Here is a 23871-nt window from a genome sequence, read left to right as displayed (position 1 = left end):
AGTCTTACACTGCTACATTAAGGACAGCTTGTGCAGATTACCCTCGTGTAGCTTTGCAAGAAATTCAAAAACAAACAAACATATTTAGTACAACAGAAACCCAATGGAAGTGCTTTAATTCAGCAAACAGCTAATATTGCAGAGAATCTTTCAAGCAATTTTGCAACATACTTAAGCAAAGTGTCTTTTGGAGTTTTACCCCAGATGTCTCTAATACATTCCCATAAAATTTCTTTGGAAATAACTTTTTATTTGTCAAGTTTTTGATTAATGAAATCCCAAATTTGCTTAACTTGGTTAAAATCAGGACTCTGTGTGGGCCATTGTATCATTTGAATGCCTCCAACAGCTTTTTTCTTAGTGAAGTAATTTCTGCATGGGTTGGGTAAGTATTTTGAGTCGTTATTCTCTTGGTAGTTGAATCCTTTACCAATAATACACAAGCCACTGGATATCAGATCAGTATCTAATGGTACTTGTACTTGAGCATTATTTTATCTGTTTTGCAAATTGTCCTGTTGCCTCAGCAGAAGAACACTTCTGAAAAATCACGCTGTCTTCCCCCATACTTCGTGGTAAATGCTATACATGGAGGTAAATATTTTTCACCTTTCTTCCACCATACATACAATTTAAGTTGGAGCATCCATCTGTAACACCCTTTTCCAATCATCAGTTTTGTTCTTTTTATCAAATTTCAGTATTGACAATATTTGGAGATCAAAGTAAAGATTTTGTAACTGCTATACAACCAAACATTCTATTCTCATTTCATAAGTGGTCATTTGTCTTATGCTTGAGATCAGTGGTAGTCTGCCTTCTGTCTTGAAGGCTACATAAATGAAGATTCTTAATACCAGTATGATTGAGTTTAGATATTCTATCTTCTCTCTTTCGTAATTTGAAAATTTCTTACCCTAGCCTCGTGATCTAGGTTGTGCTTGACAGTGTTTGGGAAGCATTTTGCTTTTTTCTATGTAGTTAAGATACTGTATGGTGCACCATAACTGTTATTTCAGATTTTAAATTAGATCAGTGTGTTAACTCAAGCAAAACCTTTGTGACATATCCTTAGTGCTTGTATTTGGGTATTTTAAAGAATGATAAGTATTCTTATCTTGGCTCACCTATAGTATTACCATAGTGTTGAAATTTGCATTCTGTAACGGTATGGAAGAATTAGCTTCATAAAATAAAAAGAATTACATAACATTCTCTTATCCTAATAATTTTGTGCAGTACTGTATATAATGTTTATTATATTGACCTTACAGGAGTACCTGATTAACTTATAATAGTTGCAGTTGTGCACCACACGTGCACTCGTGCTACCATATCCAAAAATGTAAGGCTGACCTTTTCAAAGTGACTTGTCTTGGCTGTGTTTTAGTGGACTAGAATTTTATAAAATACAGTCATATTTCAGTTTGAATACAGTATATACATATATACACTATTACTTTTTAAAATACACTTGTTATTTTCAGTTATTTTTCTTAAAATGTAGAACATTAAATAAAGAATGATAGAAAGTAATTATTATTTCTATCTACAAATGTTGAATTTGTTTTCTGCTTGCTAAACCTTGTCATATTTTTGCTAATTTGTTTATAGCTATATCAATACAGCAAAATTCCATTGTAATTTATCAAGTTTTGTAACTTTGCTCTAGTTGGCACAAAAATGATAGGAAATTTTGAGCTCACTAAAGACTTACCTTAATTTTTTGGAATCTGCCACAGAAATAGGTGGATGAGACCATTGCCTTTGATTCAGTAAATTTAGATAGGAGGTTGTTATTTAAGATTATAACTTGTCAATATCGGTAATTTGAGTATCTAATTCGTAAGAAACTTTAATGTTTGTATTTGGACTTCACAAACATATAATTTAAACCTATGCTACAATCAACATACCACATGACACAAGATATCAATATTTAGGATTTCCTTTTTAATATTTACTTTTAAATAAAGAAATTTAACTGAAGAATCATACTATTTGAAATTTAATCTACAATTTTTTACCAAACTTATTGACATACCTTTGAATGTAAATAAACAAACATGATATGACATGGCCTTTGGCCCATGATCCATAGCAATTTTCACTATTTATCATTTGTGCATGTTAAACAAAAGGACTGAAAGTAGACAGCAAATTCAGGGTGTAGATTTCACAAAGAGTGTATATATTTTTACAGTATACATGCAGTAATAAATTTTTATAAAATCTGGATTAATAATTAAAAATCGGATTAAACAAATTTAATTATAAATATTGTTTATTTGTTATACTTTTTTGTTACAATAGATGAAATTTTAATCAAATAAGTTTAGTTGATCAAGTTGAAAACTTACAGACACCTGTTTATGTGCTAATGCTTATTTTAGGAAGAAATAAGACATTTTAAGATTTTTGTATTCCTTGAAAAATATTTTTTATTTAACTTGTAGTTAAGACCAGTAACACTACTTATGTAAATGTTTATACTTAAGTATTTGTAAGAATCAAATGCATATAAATGAAGTTTTATCGTGGAACTAAAAGTAATTGATATTGCTTAAAACCCTAGATTTTAAACATACTATCTCTCACACCGTAGCTGTTACTCAACTACTAGGGTCTATCTTCTTTACCCATTTGAGTATTGGTCTGATATTTTCTAACTTGATCAGTTATTGTATTCTCCACTTAATTGCCCTTGGCAGTATCTATCTCATGACACACTCAACCTACATCAGGGTTTAATTTCTAAGGTTGCCATGTACCTGTCTCAGTCTCTGCATAATCTCACAATAGGCATTTATCAATGAAAATGGCATATATACCAGCAATGGTGTATTGAAAGTAGGTTGAATCTACTTTAATGAGAAGTAGCCAACTATAACTCATTTTTTTTCACCTGGAATTTTGGTTAGGGTTTTGCATCCTCCACAGTTGCCTCATATAAGGTGACCTTATCAAGTACCTATATTTTTTAGAGATGGAGATTATTTGAGTCCCCAGGGCTCTGCTCAAGAAATGGACTTTTGTCCCAAAATACCATTTAAGTTACCTAACTGGGATATTAATTGGTATTACATGCTCTCTCTTGAAATTCATTTGAGCTCTTAGCCTTGTGTACCATGTATTGCCTTTCCCATAAGTTTTACTTTTTGTTGGTGCTGGGCTGTGGACATCCCTGGTCAGAGTTGTTTGTGTTGCATGTACACAGAATGCTTTTTCATTCTACCTACATGCTCCTATACTCAGACAGGTCCTTCTTATCTAAGACACTGGCAGCCACAGAAGAAGAGGATAAATCCTTTTCACTTCTTCATCTGACCACTATTTCTCACCTCTATGGCCAATTATATCTCAGTCGTTTGTTTTGTCCAGTGAGGGATTTGAAGTGTTTTGTTCCTTTTGAGGAGCTAGATAGTTATGAGTAAAACATAAGGGGACCCTGCCTGTCTCTTCCTATCATTGGATTATAAAATTTTAGGAAACTTGGTTCAGCTATTGTATTGTTTCTCAGGACTCCAATATTCTACTAGTGAAGCTAGAGAGTCTTTACCACAACTGATTTCCTGTCAGGGGGTTGGTAGACAGAGGTCATTCCTCCAGAGTGTTCAAGTAAATTTTCTCCACTCTTGGAGAAGAGGGCTAAGATGGGGTCTTTTCTGTTTGGATCTCTGGAGGTTTCTTCCCAGATATTAGTTGGAGAGGCATCAACTTACATGAAAGCCTACTCAGAAGACTGGTTTGGAAGAGATTTACTGACCATGGTCCTATAATTTCAACCATGAACATTGTAAGTTCAACTATGTGGTAGGGGATTTAGTGAGTACTGATGACAAATCACATCAAATTGTACCCTCAGAGCCTGAATTAGGTTCTGTTTGAACAGCATACTGGTTTCGAATGTAGTAAAATTCACCCACTAGGGTGCTAATCTTGTATTAGCAATGTTATGATCTTTGCAGGTGCATTCTGTATGGATAAGCCCTCACTGGCTCCTCTACCTCATCAACATAAGATTCTATCTGTACTAAATAAAGAGGTAAGTATGTTCTGGAAGTTGACATTTTCTTAAAACAAAAATATATTTCCAATATTACTTTCCTTCCTACTAAGAGCTGCTACTGGAGGCTACAGATTTGGTCAGTCTTAAAAAAAGTAATAATGTTATGTGATTGAGGTACTTATTTATATGCATTATCAGGATAGAGGATGAATTGATGTAGGTGGAGAGCATTATAAGACAGATATCACCAAGGGCAATTAAGTCAGGAATAAAACATTGGAGCGAGCAAGAAAAAATCAGACCAGTACTTAGATGGGCAAAGGAAGGAAACTCTAGTGGTTATGTAATAGCTGTAGTGTGAGTGGAGATAAGTTTTATTCCTTAAATTTTCAATTTAAAAAAAAATGTTAAATTTCAAAGTAATCATTACAAGAGTTTTATTACTTGAGATAAGTATATGAGCTTCATATTTCAGTGTATAAGAATCATTGAAAAATTTTATTAGTTGATTGTGAAATCTGCCTGTCTGATTGTAAAGTCCAATTACAGGAATCAACACTGCATACCCTTTTTTGACTGAATTTTATCAAAGGAATAATTTAGGCATATGGAATTCTATTCATGGGATTATTCATTAGACAAACACATTATATTTATTGAAACGCAAACATGCCCTTTCTCTAGAATAAAGTTTAATAACTAGAGAGTAATATAGAAAATATTTGTGGTGATGATAAGGATGAGCTTTCAGTTGAAGATGAAAGTAAAGAAAATGCTTATGATCTTGACAACATTGATTACACTGAAGATCAAGATTAAAAGTGAAACTGATGAATCTCAAGAAGATGATACCACTGAAGAGAATAACCCCTGGAGTAGGTAATAAAGGTGACTGAAAAAACTAGTTTGATGCTGGGTGGAAATACAGTTAACATATTTACCTTGTGGTGCTTTTGATACTGCAGCTATTATTGAATTTGACAACATTATTCCAGTCTCCTGACTATTTAAATCTATATTTGTTGTAAATGCAGACTTTTTCAGTTATATGTTTAGTGAAACAAATATGTATGCTTAGCAGTGTATTAGTGACAGCGAAAATAATCTGAGAAGTGCTCACATTAGAGAATGGCATTTGACAACCAACAATAAATTGAAATATTTTCTTATTTTGACATTTCCTAGGAAATCTGAGATTGAAATGTATAGATGAAATGATATTTTGTTCAGTATTCAACTTTTCGAACATTTTCTCCACACAGAAGTTAGAAAGTGTGTAAGCAGTGAAAGTATCAAGTTTTCTTAATACTTAATAATGAGGTTACCCTTTTCAAAGGTTCATAAATCACAAAACAATTGTCGTGTAACAATTCCATTTTTTTTATCTATATCTCAAAGAAAGTTAACTGAGCTGTTTCTTTCAATTGTCTCAGAGGTTAAAAAATTACTAAATTTGAAGCAAACGAAAATAATAATTTGTAGTTATGTATGACCTTTATACAGCTTGTATAATGTTTAATATTGCTTTTTTAAAGATATTTCACTTTTCATGTTACAATATATTACTAAATACAGTAAAGTAGAATATGGCTAGTCGTAACTTTATCTGAGTCATATGTCATCATCACATATATCATGTTTACCAGTTTTATTATAATATTTCTTCAGTCTCTCTTTCAAGATCTTGAAGTTATTTATAGTGATGTGAACAAGGGCCATTTTATTAGTCCCAAAACAGCAGGAAAAGAAGTTCTTCGAGATTTTTCAAAGGTAATTTTTTAAATGTTTTCAAAATAGCAGTGTGAGTTTATTTTTAAAGTCAAGATCAACATTTTCTTTATCTAATATGCACTTATTATTTTTACATGATGATTAATAGAATATTTGAAATAAATTTGATTTTGTTTAGTAATGAGAATTTGTTGCTTTGAATAATTTCACATTAAAGAAAGGTGACAGCCACTACTGCTCCATGGTGGTTCAGTGGCAAGCTTAAAGGCTTTTAAAGCTGAAACTAGGGCCTCATTCTTTAAAATGTGCACAGCAAGGGTAACTTATTGTTTAGCTTTGTGCTTAACAACAAACAGACACCTACTACATTATTTTTATTTTTCTTATTCTCTAGTTCAAGGAACATTTTCAAAGTGTTGCTAAAGAATTAAGAGAGTTGACTAAATGGAGAGAAACTATCAGTGGACAAACTACCAGTCTTGAGGATCTAGATAGTCTGGAATGCTGCTTTAATGCACGTGGTGAGGTTTGGAAGCACTTTACTTACACACCACTTGTCATCAAGGAATGGATGGAAGTATCTGTCACTAAAGTAGGTACATACTAATGCTATTGATGACTATTATAAGTAAAATAAAGGTGTAACCTAGATATGATATCTTTCTCTCTAACATATCACATGACTTATTAAAAGGACTGTAGCTCTTTAAGCTGTAGAATTAAGATCAGTATTATTACATAATAATATGTTCAATATTTAAATGAAGTAGATAAATGTCATTTCCAATTATACAGATTACTTTTATTAACTTAATTAAAGACATATCTTATAAATTCACCAGTGTTAAGCTCAATGCATTTCAAATTACTTACAGATGTAGATATCACACAGCCTTCAAAGTAAAGTTTTCTTAAAAAATTTCATAATTTCTATTTCTGTGGTATGTGAGCATACTTAACACTTTATACCTTCTTATTTTAATATATTATTTTTTGGAATTAGTTATCATTTTGATATTTATACTTTTAATATAACATATGGTCAAGAAATTTGTTAAGATGTATTCTAGCTACCTTTATCAATTTCTTGAGATAAAACCTGGTTTACCAATGAAACGTATTACTTTAAAGTTGTGCCTTAGTAGGAGGGTAATGTCTTAATGTTATGATCTCCTTTAAGTTTTAATGAGAGTGATCAGTCACACTGGTATTGCTGGGAACTCTGGATAAATCCAGCATTACCAAGATAAGCAATGTTAGATTTAATTACTCTTGTAGAAACTATAATTAAAATCAGTTTGGAGAGAGCTAAACTCAGATCCAACAAAATTGACTGTCCACCATTCAAAGCAAGTATACATACTGTGTTTTTGTTATTAAGTAAAAACTGTTCTTGTATCTTACATTTTTCCAGATTCTTTATTTCCTTTTTACAAATTCAGTTCATTTCAGATAAATTGAGAACTACTCTGTATGTTGTAATACTCTGAGTATACAATATTACTAATGGCTGTCTTACAAAGATGAGCACAAATACAGCTTATCTTAATGATGATTTCACACAACTTCTTTATTTCTGCATTTGAATACTGTCGATTTGTTGGTATATAGAGAATTGAGTATGCAATGTTACAGTGATTTTGAATATATAAATCAACAAAATACATGGCAATAACAACCAGAATATACAGTCACAATGTAATGCCTTATATCAGAACCTCATTTTGACATTGCATAGCCTTTTGTAGGTAGTAAGATGTCATCAAACATTGATCACTTTTGAGAAGGATATGTACTGGACCTTTCCAGTGTGAAATATTCATACACTCAGATCAGGAAATCATGAAATACTAATATTGTTATATCATAAAAATTAACATTAGAAATTGTTTTAAGTGAAGAGAGAGGCAGCAATTGATACTTGAATTTAGGACCTCTAGGGAGAGGCATTATAAATGAGCATTGGCAGAGCCTGTTTTTACTCTGGAGTATCTTAATTGCTGGTGCTGTCTTGGAGTTTCTTTTTGCTTATGGGTTTTTACTCTGGGTAAAATCTGAGATTAACAAATTAAGTAAGTAATGGTAGGTTTAGTCACTGGTAGAAGTTATACTGAAGTGCAGTTTAAAAACAGATAAGTCCAGATCCAGAAAAAGTAATTTTCCACCATCAAAAGTAAATATGCATGCTGTATTTTTATGTTAGTAAATGAAGACTGCTGCTTATTGAGTCTTACATTTTTCTAGATTCTATAATATGTTATATTAATTGTTCAAGAGTCAGTTCTCAAATTTCTTTTCACTTACGGGTTTTTTCTTAAAGAACTATTTAATATTGTTCAGATCAGAAATTAAGAATTTAGAAGATCTTTTGTACTTAATAGCAATAGAAAAAAATAAAAAGGGAGAAATAAATCAATTTGTGGCATCTGGAAAATCCAGAAAGAGACTTGCAATAAGTCATACCCTAGACATGGTAAGCAAACTGTAGCAAGTGAGAATCCACAAACACAAAGGTCAGTGACAAGAGCCATCTATGTGTCTGGGGCAAAAGTATGCAATATGATCAAAAATAATCTCCACCTGGAAATGTAACACTGGTCACATGTACATGAATTGTTTCCATAATGTATGTGATGAGCTACTGCACACCTCTAAGCACTTGGAGAATAAAGTGGGTATTCATGTTATACTGTCAAGTCATCAAGACCATCCAGAAAGAGACCTGCAAGAAGTCATTCTCGAGCTGTAGTGAGCAAAGTACATCACTTTGTAACAGGTGAGAATTCACATGTTTCAGGGAACATTGTGCCTCATAATCAAGAAAATTTTTCACCTGAAAAAACTACACAAATCATATATACACAAGATACTTTAATGACATATCCATTCTACTGTCACATATTTTAAGCAGCAGGATAATTAGATGTTTCATACAAACACATTTCTATCAAGTAATGTATACACTAAATATGAATTTTTGATGATGAGACTCTTATAATGGATGTTAAAACACTGTTCTTTTCTTATACTAGATTGATTTATGGAAAGTTGCATGGCAAAGTGATGGCTTTATGATATAGTCTTTTATTTCTTTTAGTGGAAACTACAATTTTATGGCTATTTTCAAGATGCACAGTAATCATAAAAAGCATAATTGGATGTGTCTAGACTCCAAAATTATTTTAATTTAACATACTAAACCCTTTGTGTGTATGTATACATTGCATATGTTTATTTCACGTCTCTTCATACAAATCTTAAATCTGATTGAGCAATTGATATTATACAAAAAAATAACTAAGTTGGTTTGTCAAAAAGTAATTCTATACTTTAATAAACTGGTTGGTGCTGGCTGTATTATTTAGATGAAGAAGTAATCTCATGACTGAAAACATAATACAGAACTTGTATGTAAATACATTCTAAACAGTAAGTTTAAAAGAAATAAAGAATACTCTCACATCATTTTATTTGTATGTGTGGCATTTTCTAGGATCTTGTTTGTGTCATCAAAGAGAGAACAAAGGAATGGCATCAGCAAGCAGATGTCTTAGAACAGCAACTTCCTTCAGCAGATCCTGTACTTGCAGAATGGCAAAAATTGATTGACCGAATGAAAAAACTGCAACCTATACTTGAGAAATTGGTATCGCCCATTATTACAGTAAGAACAGTTTTCTTGCTTATCTTAATTACTTTAACAGACAACAAATGAATTTACATATCTTATTTTTAGTCATTTTCATCTTATTAAAATGGTTACAGCATTGATTAAAGTGTTCTCAGAAAGATAATTTTCTCTATATTTGTGTTTTTTTCATCAACTGTTAGGATAAAATTTTGTTTATACATACAAAAAATTGTCAGTAATAGGGTTGTGATTTAGATTTTTGTTGTTACTCAGATTTTCTTTAATTTAGGGATATAGTATTTTATTTGGGTCTTCCTGCTTCGTAGTAAAACTTCAGTTACTGGGTTATAAGATCTACATTATTTATATTTAAAAGTTGTTTAGCTCTTATGATGTTAGAATGAAAATTAACTTCTTATTCTCTACAGTGTACCTTTTGGGATATAATTTTAAATGGCTTGGGTTGTCACAAGACTGAAATAAACATCCCTCCCACTCTAAAACCATTGATGGATCATGATATTGAAAACCATGGAGCATGGGTAGAACAGATCTATCGAGTGGCCCAACGATCATTAGGTGTCGAAAATATTCTTCATAACATTAGCGAAACTTGGATAGATTTGCAGTTTCACTTGACATGGCATACAGAACAGGAAGTTGAAAAACAGACTTGTAGAAAGTTGGCACTTGATCTAAATGAACTCTCAGATGATAACACCATATTAATGTTGGAGAATGGAGAATTTTTGAAAGAAGTAATGGAGGTAAATTTAAAATATCAATTTTTAAAATATTATTTTTTATAAATCTTAATTTTCTAAGGGAAACAATACTGAATTCAGATATATAAGATTGAAAAAAGATAGTTTGTGATTAGTTTACCTTTAGTATTTCAAATATGTATATATATATATTTTTGGAAAAGAGTAATGTATGTGCTTTCATATATGCATGGTAAATTTTTTAAACTGGTTAAACTATGCAAAAATGAAATTAGGAGTATTAGAGTATAGACAATGTAATCACATGCATAAGGGAAGGGAGGTTGTAGATGGTACTAGGCACTGCAAAGGGTTGGATGTTTGGGAAGTGGATCTGTCATCCCTCAGAGCCCCATCTTAGACAATAGTGTTCAAGTGTTAAGGTTTTGTTTGTTAATTTTTTTTCATTTCTTTGTTGATACTCAGAGTAGAGGTACTGTCATCTTGTTGACTTTTAATACTTGCCATAATACCTACAATTTGAAAGTGTTGCTAAATCTAGTGTTTCTGAATATGTAAGTAATCAGTTTGCCCTTTTTGATCAGACCATTAAGCTTTCTTACTGAAATATTTGGTAGGTATCACATGTGGAATAGGGTGAACCTGCTTAGTCATTAATACATCCAACACAAGCATCAGGATCATTGATAACTCTGTCTATCTAATGTTGTATGTGAATAGTCTAAACAGGTCACTTAACTGTTTTAATTGTTTAAAACATACAGGCGTCTTCACATTTTATAAAATTTGTGAATTCATAGACAAAATACCATAATAAAAAAATGTTTTACACATGAAGCATGAGTTTTCTCCTAGTTTGTTATTAGAGCATTTGAAGGATTTCCACAAGTTCCTTTCTTATTTCTGCACAAAAATGAGAAATCTATAATAATATTAATTGCTGTTTTTAAAACTTATATTTTGTTGATGTATGACTGAAAATTTAGTCTAATCACATACAGTGATATGAGAGATGATCATTTTGACTTACATCATTAAGTTTTAATGATGAAAAAGGTACAAACACTCTTTGCAATCACGTAGAGGGTCAATTGCACTTTACAAGAATGATTTATATATGGTATTGTAAATGATGGCACCATATTGGGCAATATGTTAACATTTATGTTTTTATTTATGCCAAATTCCTGAGCGTTTGAAATGAAATACCACTGTGGATAAGCTTATTAATGTGGTATTTTATTATTTCTTGAAGATGAATATTTATATAGTAGAAATATGCATAATCTGTAGCACATCAGTGTTTAAAATGACTGTCTATAACATTGGTAGTAAGTAACATTGGTAAAGGAATATTGGCTCACTTTTATGAGAATGTAAAATTGAAACAGCATTTTATTTTCAGTAGAATCACTACATTGTCATTATCCAGTAAAATTAGATTTTCTTCACCTACTCACTCAGACAGTGTTTAGCCTCTCAGTGGATCAGAGGTAATTATGCAGGCTTAAGATTTTAAAAATCCTCATGGTGAGCAGAACACAAATAACCCATTATGTAACTTTGTGGTTAACAATAAAGAAAGCAGCCAAACCAAACAGTGTTTGCTAACTTTTCATAGCAGCTTTTAAGTGTTTGAGAATTAGTTAAACTACAAAACTGTTTCCCCTCAGTGTGGATTCCTGTACGTGATGAGAGGACCTCCCAGGGAAGGTTTTGTTCTTTTTGGTTACCTCCTCTGGGATCTAAACATCCACCCACGTGTTTGCCGTGAGTGGTGACCCGTGAAGGGGAGGAGAGGATCCTGGTTGTTAAGGGGTCCAACCCTAACACACTACTTTGGCCTTGGATTCCTGTAGAATCCTTTGGGTGGCCCACGTTGGGTCAGTTGGCTGGTCCACTTGGGCTAGAGTCAATCAAGTACCAGCGTTGGATGTTCTCAACAGGTGTTGTGGAGATAGCATCTGATGCTCGTCTTTGGGTACAGTGCTCACAAAACCCTGGCGTTGCTGCAATGTCCTTGGATGACATTGTAGTGTGTCCCATCGTAGGGCTCCATGGTGGGTGGGGTCAGTGGGTACCGAAATTTTCCTTTTTTCCTATGGATCCTCCTACAAAAAATTTAAATAAAATAGTGAAAAAACAGTCAATAGGTAAACGACCACGTCTTGAAGACTCTGAGCAGCAATCTTCAACATCTGTAACACATGTATCTCATTTTCTTATATTACATTCTCTTTCAGAAAAACCTTTAGGGCAAATGTCCCCCATTTTTATTCAGAAGGGACTAGAGGGACTTGCTGGCTCTCCAAAGTCACTAAAGAAGCTTTGATCTGGAGACATATTGGTTGAAACATCCACATCCCATCACAGTGAACTCCTCTTGAATTCAAAGGCAATTGGGGATGTACCTATTGAGGTTACCCTCATGCTACCTTGAATTCATCACCAGGAGTTATTGCTGAGAGGGATTTGAAGAACGTCCCCAAGTCAGAGATTCTCGTTGGTTTCTCCACTCAAGGAGTTTTTGCAGTGAGGTGCATCTCCACTCGCAAAGATGGAGTTACACTGCTGACAGATATCCTCGTTTTGACATCTATATCACCACGTGCACCTGCCATCATCAAGGCAGGGTATGGCCGTACATTCCAAATCCTCTCCAATGTTTCCAATATCAGAGGTTCGGCCACTCAAAGACGTTATGTCATGGTTCCCTGGCATGTGCTCATTGTGGTAGCAAGGACCACGATGCCTATGAGTATGACACAGACCCACATTGTGTCAACTGCAATGGTTCTTTCCCTTTCTACTTTCGTTTTTGACCAAAATGGTTGGAGGAAAAAGAGGTGCTGTCCGCCACTTCATCTCGGACACATGCTGCTGCACTTCGTTCCACAACTACAGTGGGAGTGCAGACAGATCGCTCTGTGCCTCCTAGAGAATCATTTTCAAAACAAATGAAAAGTCTTTTGACCTCCATGGTTAAAAAGGTTGATGAATCCAGCCACTTTGCCTACTCGTCATTAAAAATGGCCACCTTGATACAATGGAACTGTCAAGGTTTATGTTCTAATCTGGATGACATCAAAACACTAATTTCTTTCTAGCATCCTGTATGTCTTTCCTTTAAAGAAACATTTTTGAAACCTGCCAATACAGTCACCTATCGGCAGTTTTTTCTGTACAGAAATGACAGGCTGCATGATGGATGAGTACATGGAGGGGTGGCACTGTTTGTTGATCAGCATGTGTCCACTCTGTCTTTGTCACTCAACACACCCTTGGAGGCCGTAGCCATCCGTGTTTTCTTTGGTCATACCATCACTGTTTGCTCTCTCTACCTGTCCCCCGGAGAGACATATGATCAATCAGACCTTGATGCTCTCGTTTAACAGTTGCCATCGCCCTTGCTAATCCTGGGGGATTTTAATGGACATCATCTCTTCTGAGGAAGTGCTGTTATTGATAGGAGGGGTTGCTCTGTAGAGTGTATGCTCTCTGATTACAATCTTTCTCTTTTCAATACTGGTTCTTCCACTTATTTTCACTCACCTAGTCAGTACTATTGATCTCTCAGTTTGCTCCCCTTCATTATTCTCCCATTTTTCATGGAGGGTTGACAATAATCCTCTCAGCAGTGATCATTTTCCTTTTCTTTTAAGAGAGACTGGCCGTGGTCGATGCCACCCTACCCGTGTGCCCCAGTGGAAGCTGGATCAGGCAGACTAGTCCACTTTCACTGCTCTTGCATCACTATATCCTGATATAGTGAGACAGCCATCAGTAGACGACTGTGTAGCAGCGGTAACTGACTGTATTATACAAGCAGCTGCTCAGTGTATTCCTAAAACCTCAACACGTTTTCCATGATATCCTCATCTGTGGTGGAATCCTGCCTGCCACATGGCATGGAAGGCTCAAAAATGGGCCTGGGATACTTTCTGTAGATATCCCACACTTTCGAACCGCATCACTTTCCAACGGGCCCGTGCACGTGCTAGGTGGGTAAGACGTCAAAGCCAGAAGGAATCTTGGATTAAGTTCACAACTAGCATATCTTCTACCACCAGTTCCAAGGTCATATGGGACAGGATTTGAAAGGTCAGTGGGCACTACAATTCTGTCCCCCTCTTGATCTTACTCTCTGATGGTCAAGAGGTAGCTGATGTTCGGAGCATTGCTGATACTCTAGGTGAAAGCCTTTGCTGGGTATCTAGCACTTCTGCTTGTTCCTCCACCTTCTTGGCCATCAAGACTCGGGCAGAGCGTTCACCTCTTTCCTTTCGAACTGACTGTCTCTTTGATTATAATCATCCCTTTACACTGGTGGAACTGAAAATGGCCTGATGATGTACACTATGACATGCTGTACCATCTATCTCCTGTTTCTCTTGATATTCTTCTAATTGTTTTTAACCAGATCTGGCAGGAGAATGTTTTTCCTACTGTCTGGTGCCAGGCTATTATCTTACCTTTCTCTAAGTCTGGGAAAGATCCCAAGATTCCTTCAAACTACCATCCAATTGCTTTGACGAGCTGTCTCTGTAAGACCTTAGAGAGGATGGTTAATGCTCGTCTTGTTTAGTTCCTTGAATCCAACAACCTCCTCTCACCCTCACCCAGTGTGGGTTCCGATGACAGCACTTCACGATGGGCCACCTAATACTACTTGAAATATCAATCAGAAAAGCCTTTCTCAAATGACAACATCTTGTATCAATATTCTTTGACATTGAGAAGGCTAATGACACAACATGGAGGTATAACATTTTGCGAGACCTCCATTTATATGGGTTACGTGGCCATTTACCCATGTTTATTAAAAATTTTATAATAGACAGAAGATTCCAAGTTTCTGTGGGTTCGACACTTTCCCATTCTTTTCTACAGGAACTTGGGGTCCCTCAGAGCTGTGTTTTGAGTGTCTCACTTTTCAGTACAAAGATAAATGCACTGAACAACTCCCTCTTACTGTTGCAAACGGGCTCTATGTCGACGACTTTCACATATCATGTCAGTTGTTGAACATGAGATATATTGAGTGGCAACTACAAACTGCCCTTGGTTGTGTACTGAAGTGGACCACAGCGAACGGCTTTAATTTCTTTCACTCTAAAACCGTTTGCATGCACTTTTGCTGCCAATGGGGTATCCTGAACTCTGTATCGGTGAAGTTTCGCTGCCAGTGGTCCCTGAGACCAAGCTCTTGACACTTATCTTTGACCGTAAGCTGACCTTTATACCACACTTAAAGCAGCTACGGGTCAAATGCACAAGAGCACTGAACATCCTCTGTGTCCTCTCTACCACCAGTTGGGGAGTGGATTGATGTTCTATGTTAAAGATATATTGTGCTCTTATTCGATTGAAACTCGACTACTGATCAATGGTCTATGGATCTGCCAGACCCTTGCCCTTAAAGATGCTGGATCCCATTCATCATCAAGGACTTTGGCAAAGCATCCCATCTTGGTGGGCCATACTTTTTAGAACAGTCGATCTGCCATTGCTCCTTTTGGCCTTTGCATCCAGATGCAATTGGATGAATTGGGTCTGTCCATGCATAACATTGCAGAATCTACTTGTCAGCCCATCCCACCATGCCTTATTACAGTCCCCAAATGTGACCTTTCTTTAAGTCATCCGAGAAAGGTAGATACTCCCTATTGGAAGTATCGTCTTTTATTTACTGAACATCTTTCAAATAATCTTTCCATTCCAATTTATACGGATGGTTCCAAATCAGGTAACTCTGAGGTCTCTGCCATGGTTTTTTGCAGTTCGGTGGTTGCACGCAGAATCCTCTCTACAGCTTCTGTGTTCACTGCTGAACTGTATGCCATTTCTCTTGCCCTGGATCATATTGAAGCTAAGCAGTACTCCAACTGCACTATTTACACTGACTCGCTTAGTTCTCTACTAGCCTTGGAATTGCTTCACATTGGCTCACACCCTGTTCTCACCAATCTTCAAAACCGACTAGCCCATTTCTCATTAACATCTACTTCTATCCAGTTTTTCTGGATACCAGGCCATGTTGGTATTCGTGGGAACGAGCTTGCAGACACGGCAGCTAAATCTGCCTGATCTGGCACTATCACCACTGTGCCTGTCCCATACATAAACTATGGTCCTGTATTCAAGGCTCTTCTCTGTGCCAGCTGGCAGTCGATATGTAGTGAGTAACGCAAAAACAAGCTTTTCCAAATAAAACCCTATATTGGACTTTGGCCGTCTAGCTTCCGTAAGTTTCGGAAGGAGGAAGTTGTTCTAACTGCACTACACATTGATCACAGTTTTTTAACTCATCGTTTTCTTTTATCTGGAACTGTTGCACCAGTGTGTTGTTTGTGTAACACTCATATCACTGTAAGCCACATTTTACTTTCTTGCCATCTTTACGACTCTCAACGACAGCACTATTTTAAACATGTTCTGTCCCAATGTTTGTCCGTAACATTGGACAATGTTATTGGTGACGGTGACACTGTCCACCTTGATAAAGTTTTTAGTTTCTTAATGGCTATTAATCTTTTTAATCTCATTTAAGTGTTTGATATTTATTCATTACACCTTTTTAATTGTGGTTCCTTTTTAAGAGTCTCAATCACTGACTCTTAATCAATGAATAACACTGCTGTTTGAACTATCCATTTGAACTACCCGTTAGTCATCCTGGTGAGTTGTTATTACAATTTTGCTGCATTTCTTTTAACATTTTTATTACTTTACCTTTTGCTACTGGCCATAATGACACATAACCCAGAATCAGGACTGGAAAGACCAACTTCAGGTGATTCACGGTGGTTCTTGTACTTACCTGTTTGTCTTCCTGGTGGTTATGATAATTACCATTATGCTACAGAAAGTCCTTTACAACTTTGTAGACTGGATGTCAACATTGGTTTTATGCCATTTTATGTTTTTCATTGCTGTTTTGTTTTTACCTTCATTTCCTTTTATGAATTTTACTACATTTACTTTACTTTTACCTTTTTAACGGACATTTGGCTAATTATTATTACGATTTTGCTACATGTCTTTTAAAACTTTTATTACTTTACCTTTTGATAATGGCTGTTATGACACCTAACCCAGAACCAGGACTGGAAAGGCCAACTTCAGGTGACTGACAGTGGTTCTTGTACTTACCTGTTAGTCTTCGTGGCAGGTAATTATTATTACCATTATGCTAGAGAAAGTCCTTTACAACTTCTTTTACTCTGCTTTCTCTCTTAACATTGTAGACTAGGTGTCGACATTGGTTTTATGCCATTTTATGTTTTTCATTGCTGTTTTGTTTTTACCTTCATTTCCTTTTATGAATTTTACTACATTTACTTTACTTTTACCTTTTTACCGGACATTTGGCTAATTATTATTACGATTTTGCTACATGTCTTTTAAAACTTTTATTACTTTACCTTTTGATAATGGCTGTTATGACACCTAACCCAGAACCAGGACTGGAAAGGCCAACTTCAGGTGACTGACAGTGGTTCTTGTACTTACCTGTTAGTCTTCGTGGCAGGTAATTATTATTACCATTATGCTAGAGAAAGTCCTTTACAACTTCTTTTACTCTGCTTTCTCTCTTAACATTGTAGACTAGGTGTCGACATTGGTTTTATGCTTTTTTTGTTTTTCAGTGCTGTTTTGTTTTATCTTCATTTCCTTTTATGGATTTTACTACATTTAATTTATTTTTACCTTTTTACCAGATGTTTGGTGCAGATAGCCTAACTGCTTTGTGCCATAAAACAGTAAATCAACCAACAACAAAACTGTTTTGTAATTTCCATTGTTTTGTAAACTGTTTCAAGCAGTATTAGTTAATAAAAACAGAATGGTTGGCTAAAAAGAATGTTGTTATTATTTTTTAAAGCTGATTAACTTGTTACATGTTAGTGTCTTATCAGTCAGAGTTAGTGAAAAGGTGAACCCTTACTGTGCCTTTGCAAGGCAAATAGAACCAGTGCTTTTAAACTCTGGTTTTAAGTCCCACAAGTGGATGAGAATGATGATACAGTACCCTAAACAGGATGCTAGTCCACCACAGTTTAATTCCTAGATAACAACTTATATATGTCATACAGCTGGGTACTGGAACAATAAGGTAAAGGACATAACAGCATGATGCAGACCAACTTCAAACTCACAGGCATCTGACTATAAGTCTAAAGCATGAAGCCACTGCGCTGTGCTGACCCTATCTTATATGTAGTGGATGTTTATGTAAGATAACTTTCATTTTTAGCATCAAGGTATGATTATATCCTATTTCAAGTTTCTTTTCTTGTCATGAAATTAAAGAAAAGATCAACAATGAAAAAAAAAAGTGATTTCATTAATACTTCTTAAAGGATTCTAGTTTAAAATATAATTTTATTATTAAGTTTCTGCCATTTTAAGTAGTTTGTTCCCAAATGTTAGCTTATTTATCCTCTTATTGTTGTATCACTTAATGGTTAATCTCATTGGTTTACAGTTTTTGGATGGAAATGGGTTAAGTTTTTTCCTTATTTCGTATATCTTTAATTGTTATTCAGAATCATCAAGTTTCTGCTTCATTTTCATTTTTTGTTTCTGTTAATTTATAAATACTTGTATATATTGGCAAATGAAGAGCAAAAAGCTACCAGAATTCTGGACTTAGCACTGCTGGAAACACGATCTCAAAGGATAAAGAAAATTAAACAGAAGTTGAAAATTAACTAACTAATGAAGTGAAAATAAATCTATATTGATTTTTTTTACATTTACAGTATTCAGATTCATTAGATTCATATCTTTTTTCCTGTTCATGAGTTTTTCATGCTGATTTTTTTTTAATTGTCAGCTTTCCTTAACATAACCTTTATAAGCACAACATATAATGGATATGATAGAAAGTTGTATTTCCTGTTTATCAAGAACTAGAAACTGAAACCCTGATAACTTAGTTGGCAAGGACATAATTTGCAAGAATTTCTGAAAGAGATATCTGCCTGGTATGTAAGTCCTAAAGATGTAGTTGATAGAGCACTGCATTTTTCCAATGGTTGCGAGTAGGCACCTTTTTTCTCATGTACTTCACATTATTTCAAATTCTAGTTTAGAGAATATGTTTTAATAACTTTAACAAAGACGTACATTCTTTTATTAGCATCATCAGGTTCAACTTCAGGCCTTAGAATCCATGTGTTTGGAAAATGACATCAGTAACAAGATACATGAGTGTCTAGATGTTTTGTCACAAGTATGGAATATTGTTGATGTGTGGCAAACTTGCCAGCAGCAGGTAAGTTCAGTTGATGAGGTATAAATTCAAGAATTAAATATTTGTTACTTTCATACATGTATCAATGTTTGCTGCTGTTACCATTTTGATATTATTAATCTTTAAGTTAATTCCCATTAACTTAATCTGTTGCTATGATTTTAATGAGATTTAGAATATTCCAGATCAGAACTTTGGAAGAAGTATAATTTTTTTTTACTTGCAATATAACATAAAGTAGAGTAAAATTTATAGTTTTTTTTTTTGTATGTTATAAGGTTTCCATCACTCAGTGTTCTTTTACAATGTAACATTAGGAAATTATACATTATATTGTTTTTAGAGTTAAGCCAATTATGGCAGGATAGAAGTAATGTGGTATTTTTTGCTACACATGTTCTTTAAATAAACAGTTATGTTAAGATAACTTTAACTTTAATAGATAACTTTAAGATAACTTTAATGTTAAGATAACATTTAACTGTTTAGATAAACAGTTAAATGATTGGCTTTATTGGTACTCATGTTATATGTTACTTCTAGAAACTTTTGTAATGTTTTATAACTTTCAGTTAACACAACCTATTATGATATAAATATAATAAATGAAAAACTTCACATGAAATAGTGTAATGGTATTATAGGAAATTTCATTTCAACATGGAATGATGATTTTTCAAGATTTTTTTATTTATTTTTATAATTTATTCTGACTTTTCTTTGTATGTATTAGTGGTTGTTACTCAACAAATACTCTTGTACCATTTCTGGAAATAATGGCACCCCCCAAGATGTATTCTCTCATCTAACAGCAAAATTCAAGGTAAGGTACAGGTTGTACTTTAATAAAAAATTGTAAAATAAGTTAGTCAGTTTAATTTTGCTTTATATATATAATTGGTTATACAAGCTTTGATAAATATCATTGAGTGTTTTGTATAATAAATATTCCTAGTTAACCCAAGCCAAATTTATCATAAACTAGAATAGTTTAAATTGTTTAGATTGTGCACATTTTTGCACAAGAAAATTTTTATTTAAAATATAATTTTAGTATTTTTTTTGTATAAAGATGTATTTATCAGATTAGATAATGCTTATATGTAAGACATAATTGTTTTACATGTTAAACTGTTACAGAAGTTATTTTCCATTCTTTTTGTGCTCAGTAAAACTTCTGATTGTTTTTTTTTGTGTGTAATGTACAACTTTTCTAATAATTGTTGTTGAACTGATTGTTTTGGATAATGTTGTTTTGTTATATGAGAAAATGGATACCTTTTTTCATTATTGCAGGACATCCTAGAGAGAATGGTAAAAGATCCATATATCTTCAGTTATGTGCCTTTACCCAGCTGGATCATGTTACAAGAATCAAACAAAGAAAAAGCTCAGAATGTGCATCTTTCCCACAGGCTTCTGGTTACTGAAGTATCTCTCGAAGACAAATTGAAGTCCCTTAAGCATCAGCAGGTTAGTGTTTCTGGCTGTTGATTGTGTTATATCAGTCTGTATTTTGGAACATATGATGTAACTATCTCACTGAAGGCCCAAAGCAAGAACATTATTTCATCCTTCCAATCAGTTCCTTGAAAAAAAAACTAACTACAATATTTCCACAAGTTAAGGTATGCCAATGCAATATATACTAATACATTTGTTAGAAAATAATTTTTGTGCTGGGATCCTTTTTCAAATCATGCACACAGTGTTTACTGCATTGAGTAACCACTCAGTGCACATGCAGCACATTTTTAAATGTCAATCTACTACTGAGGAATATGTTTTGGATTGCTTTCATAGTTTCACTGAAAACACTTTTTTGTTCTCAAATGAGCAAAATACTTAAACAGGCAAAAGTCAAACATTTTAATGAAAAAAAAAGAAATCCCCATGAATCAGGGACCCTTGAACTGCTTGGGGATCTAATAAATTGCTCAGCCTGTGTATACATAGTGCTGCCACAGGATGTGACAATTTGGAGTTTCTTACCTCCTTGAAGTCATTATCCCCCTAAGAAATGGAGGTTAAGGTGTGTATGTGTAAGAGACATTATCAAGGTGTTATATTTCTCACAAATAAATACTACCTTATCTGGGAGTGTATTTGTTTAGATAGTCAAATCATTTGTGACTTCCATGTGTATAGACCTGGTGCTGTAATTTTGTTGTGGCTCAATGTAGTTTATGCATATGTTATATTGTATTATAACTCAGAGAGAGAGAGAAAAAAACACAACTTTATGAGTTGAAAAAGCATTGCCATTTGTTCAAAAGTCCAAAAAAATCTTAAAATGTATTTTGAGACAAATGAGTTAAGAATCATTAGGAAAGGGTTTCTGATTGTTATATAAAAGTTGGCTCATTGTAAATTAGGTTTACTTGGCATATTTATTCATTTGAGCATCATTAGTGTAGTTCTTTCTGTTTCTGTTGTGTAGTAGTATTGAATTATTATATTGTTAGTCCTTTGAAATCTTATTGTTTTCTTTCTTTGTTGTGTTTAGTTGTTGACTGTGTTCTTAGAACATAATCAGATTGTTTTTCTTCTGGTGTAGATGAAATGCTGAGAAAAACTTTGAGTTTAAGGTACAAAAACGTATGCCTAGGTTACTTCCATCTGGTATTAATTAGTTTCTTTGAAAAAATTACCCAATTAGTTTTTTTTTGTTTTATGTGCTGAACAAGTATTAAAGCTACAAGATATTAAAATTTCCTGGTGTTAGAGCCTTCTAAAGTTTCTTTTAGTATTCTCGGTTGAGTCAACTGCAACATCAGGTGTTCAATATATTTTTTTGTGTTATTAAATTTTGAAACATTGTGTATGTGTTTGACATTCATTAGATATAGAAGTTAACATTAAATTAGTATATCCTGTTGCTAATGTATGGATAGATACTGAAATATCATTTTATGCCTGTAATGTTTTCAGAAATAGATTTAGTTAAATGTTGGAAAGTTACTTAATATTATTGTTGAGTATATGATGAATTGCCTCTTTTTGCTAGTTAAACAACAGAATACCATAAATTTGATGAAGTTGATTTTATTTTTAATTGCTGTTGACTTGTTAATGGTGTGTTTTCAAGGTATTTCTTTGTGATGTTAATGATACTTCGAAGTATCATCAAGTCAATGTGGCTCAACATTTGCAGTCCATAGTTACTTAAATTTATTAAAAATTAGACTTCTGTTGTCACTATTTCATGTAATGAAGCACTACATTAAGTAATACTTAATGAAAAGCTGTGTAAAATCTTTCCTGCGTTCTAGAATATCATTATCTTCCGTACATGTTGCAATATACAAAAAATAACTTTCTAATTGGAAGAGGAACAAAATATTTTTTATATTGTAATTAAATTTTACAACCAGGGAATTTCAAAATGCTTAATATTTGATTAACATTTTAATATATGGAATAATAATTTTGTATTTGATAACTATGGTGTTTTATTTTGCCATGTGATACTAAAAGTGGAACACTTTCAAATATTTTATATGAAGAATAGTTGTATGTACTGCATTTCTTATAATATTTAGTTATCCTGCACATATGTAATACAAGATTTTGAAGTGTTTAAATTTATCTCTCATTGTAGACATAATGTATTTCACTATGACAGGAAATGTTATATGAAATTTTTATGCTTAAATGATGTTTTCATAAAAAGATAAAGTGCTTGATATTATTTGCATACTTTACTGAATGTTTGTCTATGTTTATATCTTGGTTATTCTTTAGTAAATTATTATATTATGTTTGTTTGTATTCAAACAGCAGTGTGAGAATTATATAAAATTCAAAGGCATATAAATGTTTTGTTGTTTATTTTACTGTGGTATATGTCAGACCTTATTGTAATATCTATACATGCCACTTTCATGTTTCTGGTTGCATGATGTTTCATATAACATATCAAAAATCATTAAGATATTCGTAGTTGCAAAGGTAGTCATTTTCAGAAACAGTAGCTCTAAATGGTCTGAATTCTGAGTAATTAAAAGAAGTAAAATTTGCACTGTTATGTATTATAATTTATCTTGAATGAGTCTGCTTTATTACATTACACATAAAAACGTATGATTTCAAATGGCTATAGCTTTTAATTTTAATTTAGAAGTTAATTGAATGTTGTTATGTATCAAATTTATTATATTTGCCAACAAGATTGATACACACAGTTTTCTTTCTTAACACAAATATATTTTAATTTACAAACAACAATACAATAAATAATAATAGCAGTTACAAACTTACAAACAATACTGAGTCATCTATCTGTTCTAGAATTTAATATTTTATTGATGGTTCATGATGAACAAATTAATTCTATGTTGATATTGGTACAGTTCATATAATGAGTAAGCTATCTCTCGCTGCTCACATGTGGGTTTTTTCCAGATGAAAATATGTGATGTTCTTGTATAAATACTAACACTCAAAGTTAAATGGTTTGTAATGTTTGAAATCTATAAATGTTTGTAATCAAATATCTGTAGTTTTCAGATTAATA

The 23871-nt window shown here is 33.4% G+C and overlaps 1 protein-coding gene across 7 annotated transcripts in view; it reads left to right on the top strand.

Annotated features, from left to right (window-relative positions):
• LOC143230304 (dynein heavy chain domain-containing protein 1-like) overlaps nucleotides 1–23871 on the top strand; it is a 261985-nt gene that overhangs the window by 82816 nt on the left and 155298 nt on the right. For all 7 annotated transcript variants that reach the window (XM_076463582.1, XM_076463581.1, XM_076463580.1 and 4 more), the window contains 7 exons: nucleotides 5678–5779; nucleotides 6135–6332; nucleotides 9234–9404; nucleotides 9800–10138; nucleotides 19242–19376; nucleotides 20089–20178; nucleotides 20652–20828. In XM_076463582.1, the coding sequence (XP_076319697.1) occupies nucleotides 5678–5779; nucleotides 6135–6332; nucleotides 9234–9404; nucleotides 9800–10138; nucleotides 19242–19376; nucleotides 20089–20178; nucleotides 20652–20828 (1212 nt within the window). The remainder of the gene's footprint in view (nucleotides 1–5677; nucleotides 5780–6134; nucleotides 6333–9233; nucleotides 9405–9799; nucleotides 10139–19241; nucleotides 19377–20088; nucleotides 20179–20651; nucleotides 20829–23871) is intronic.

This window comes from Tachypleus tridentatus, chromosome 10 (assembly GCF_004210375.1).
Source record: "Tachypleus tridentatus isolate NWPU-2018 chromosome 10, ASM421037v1, whole genome shotgun sequence".
Classification (NCBI taxonomy): Eukaryota; Metazoa; Arthropoda; class Merostomata; order Xiphosura; family Limulidae; genus Tachypleus; species Tachypleus tridentatus.
Note: the sequence above shows the minus strand (reverse complement) of the source record. Positions and strands in the feature narration are given on the sequence as shown.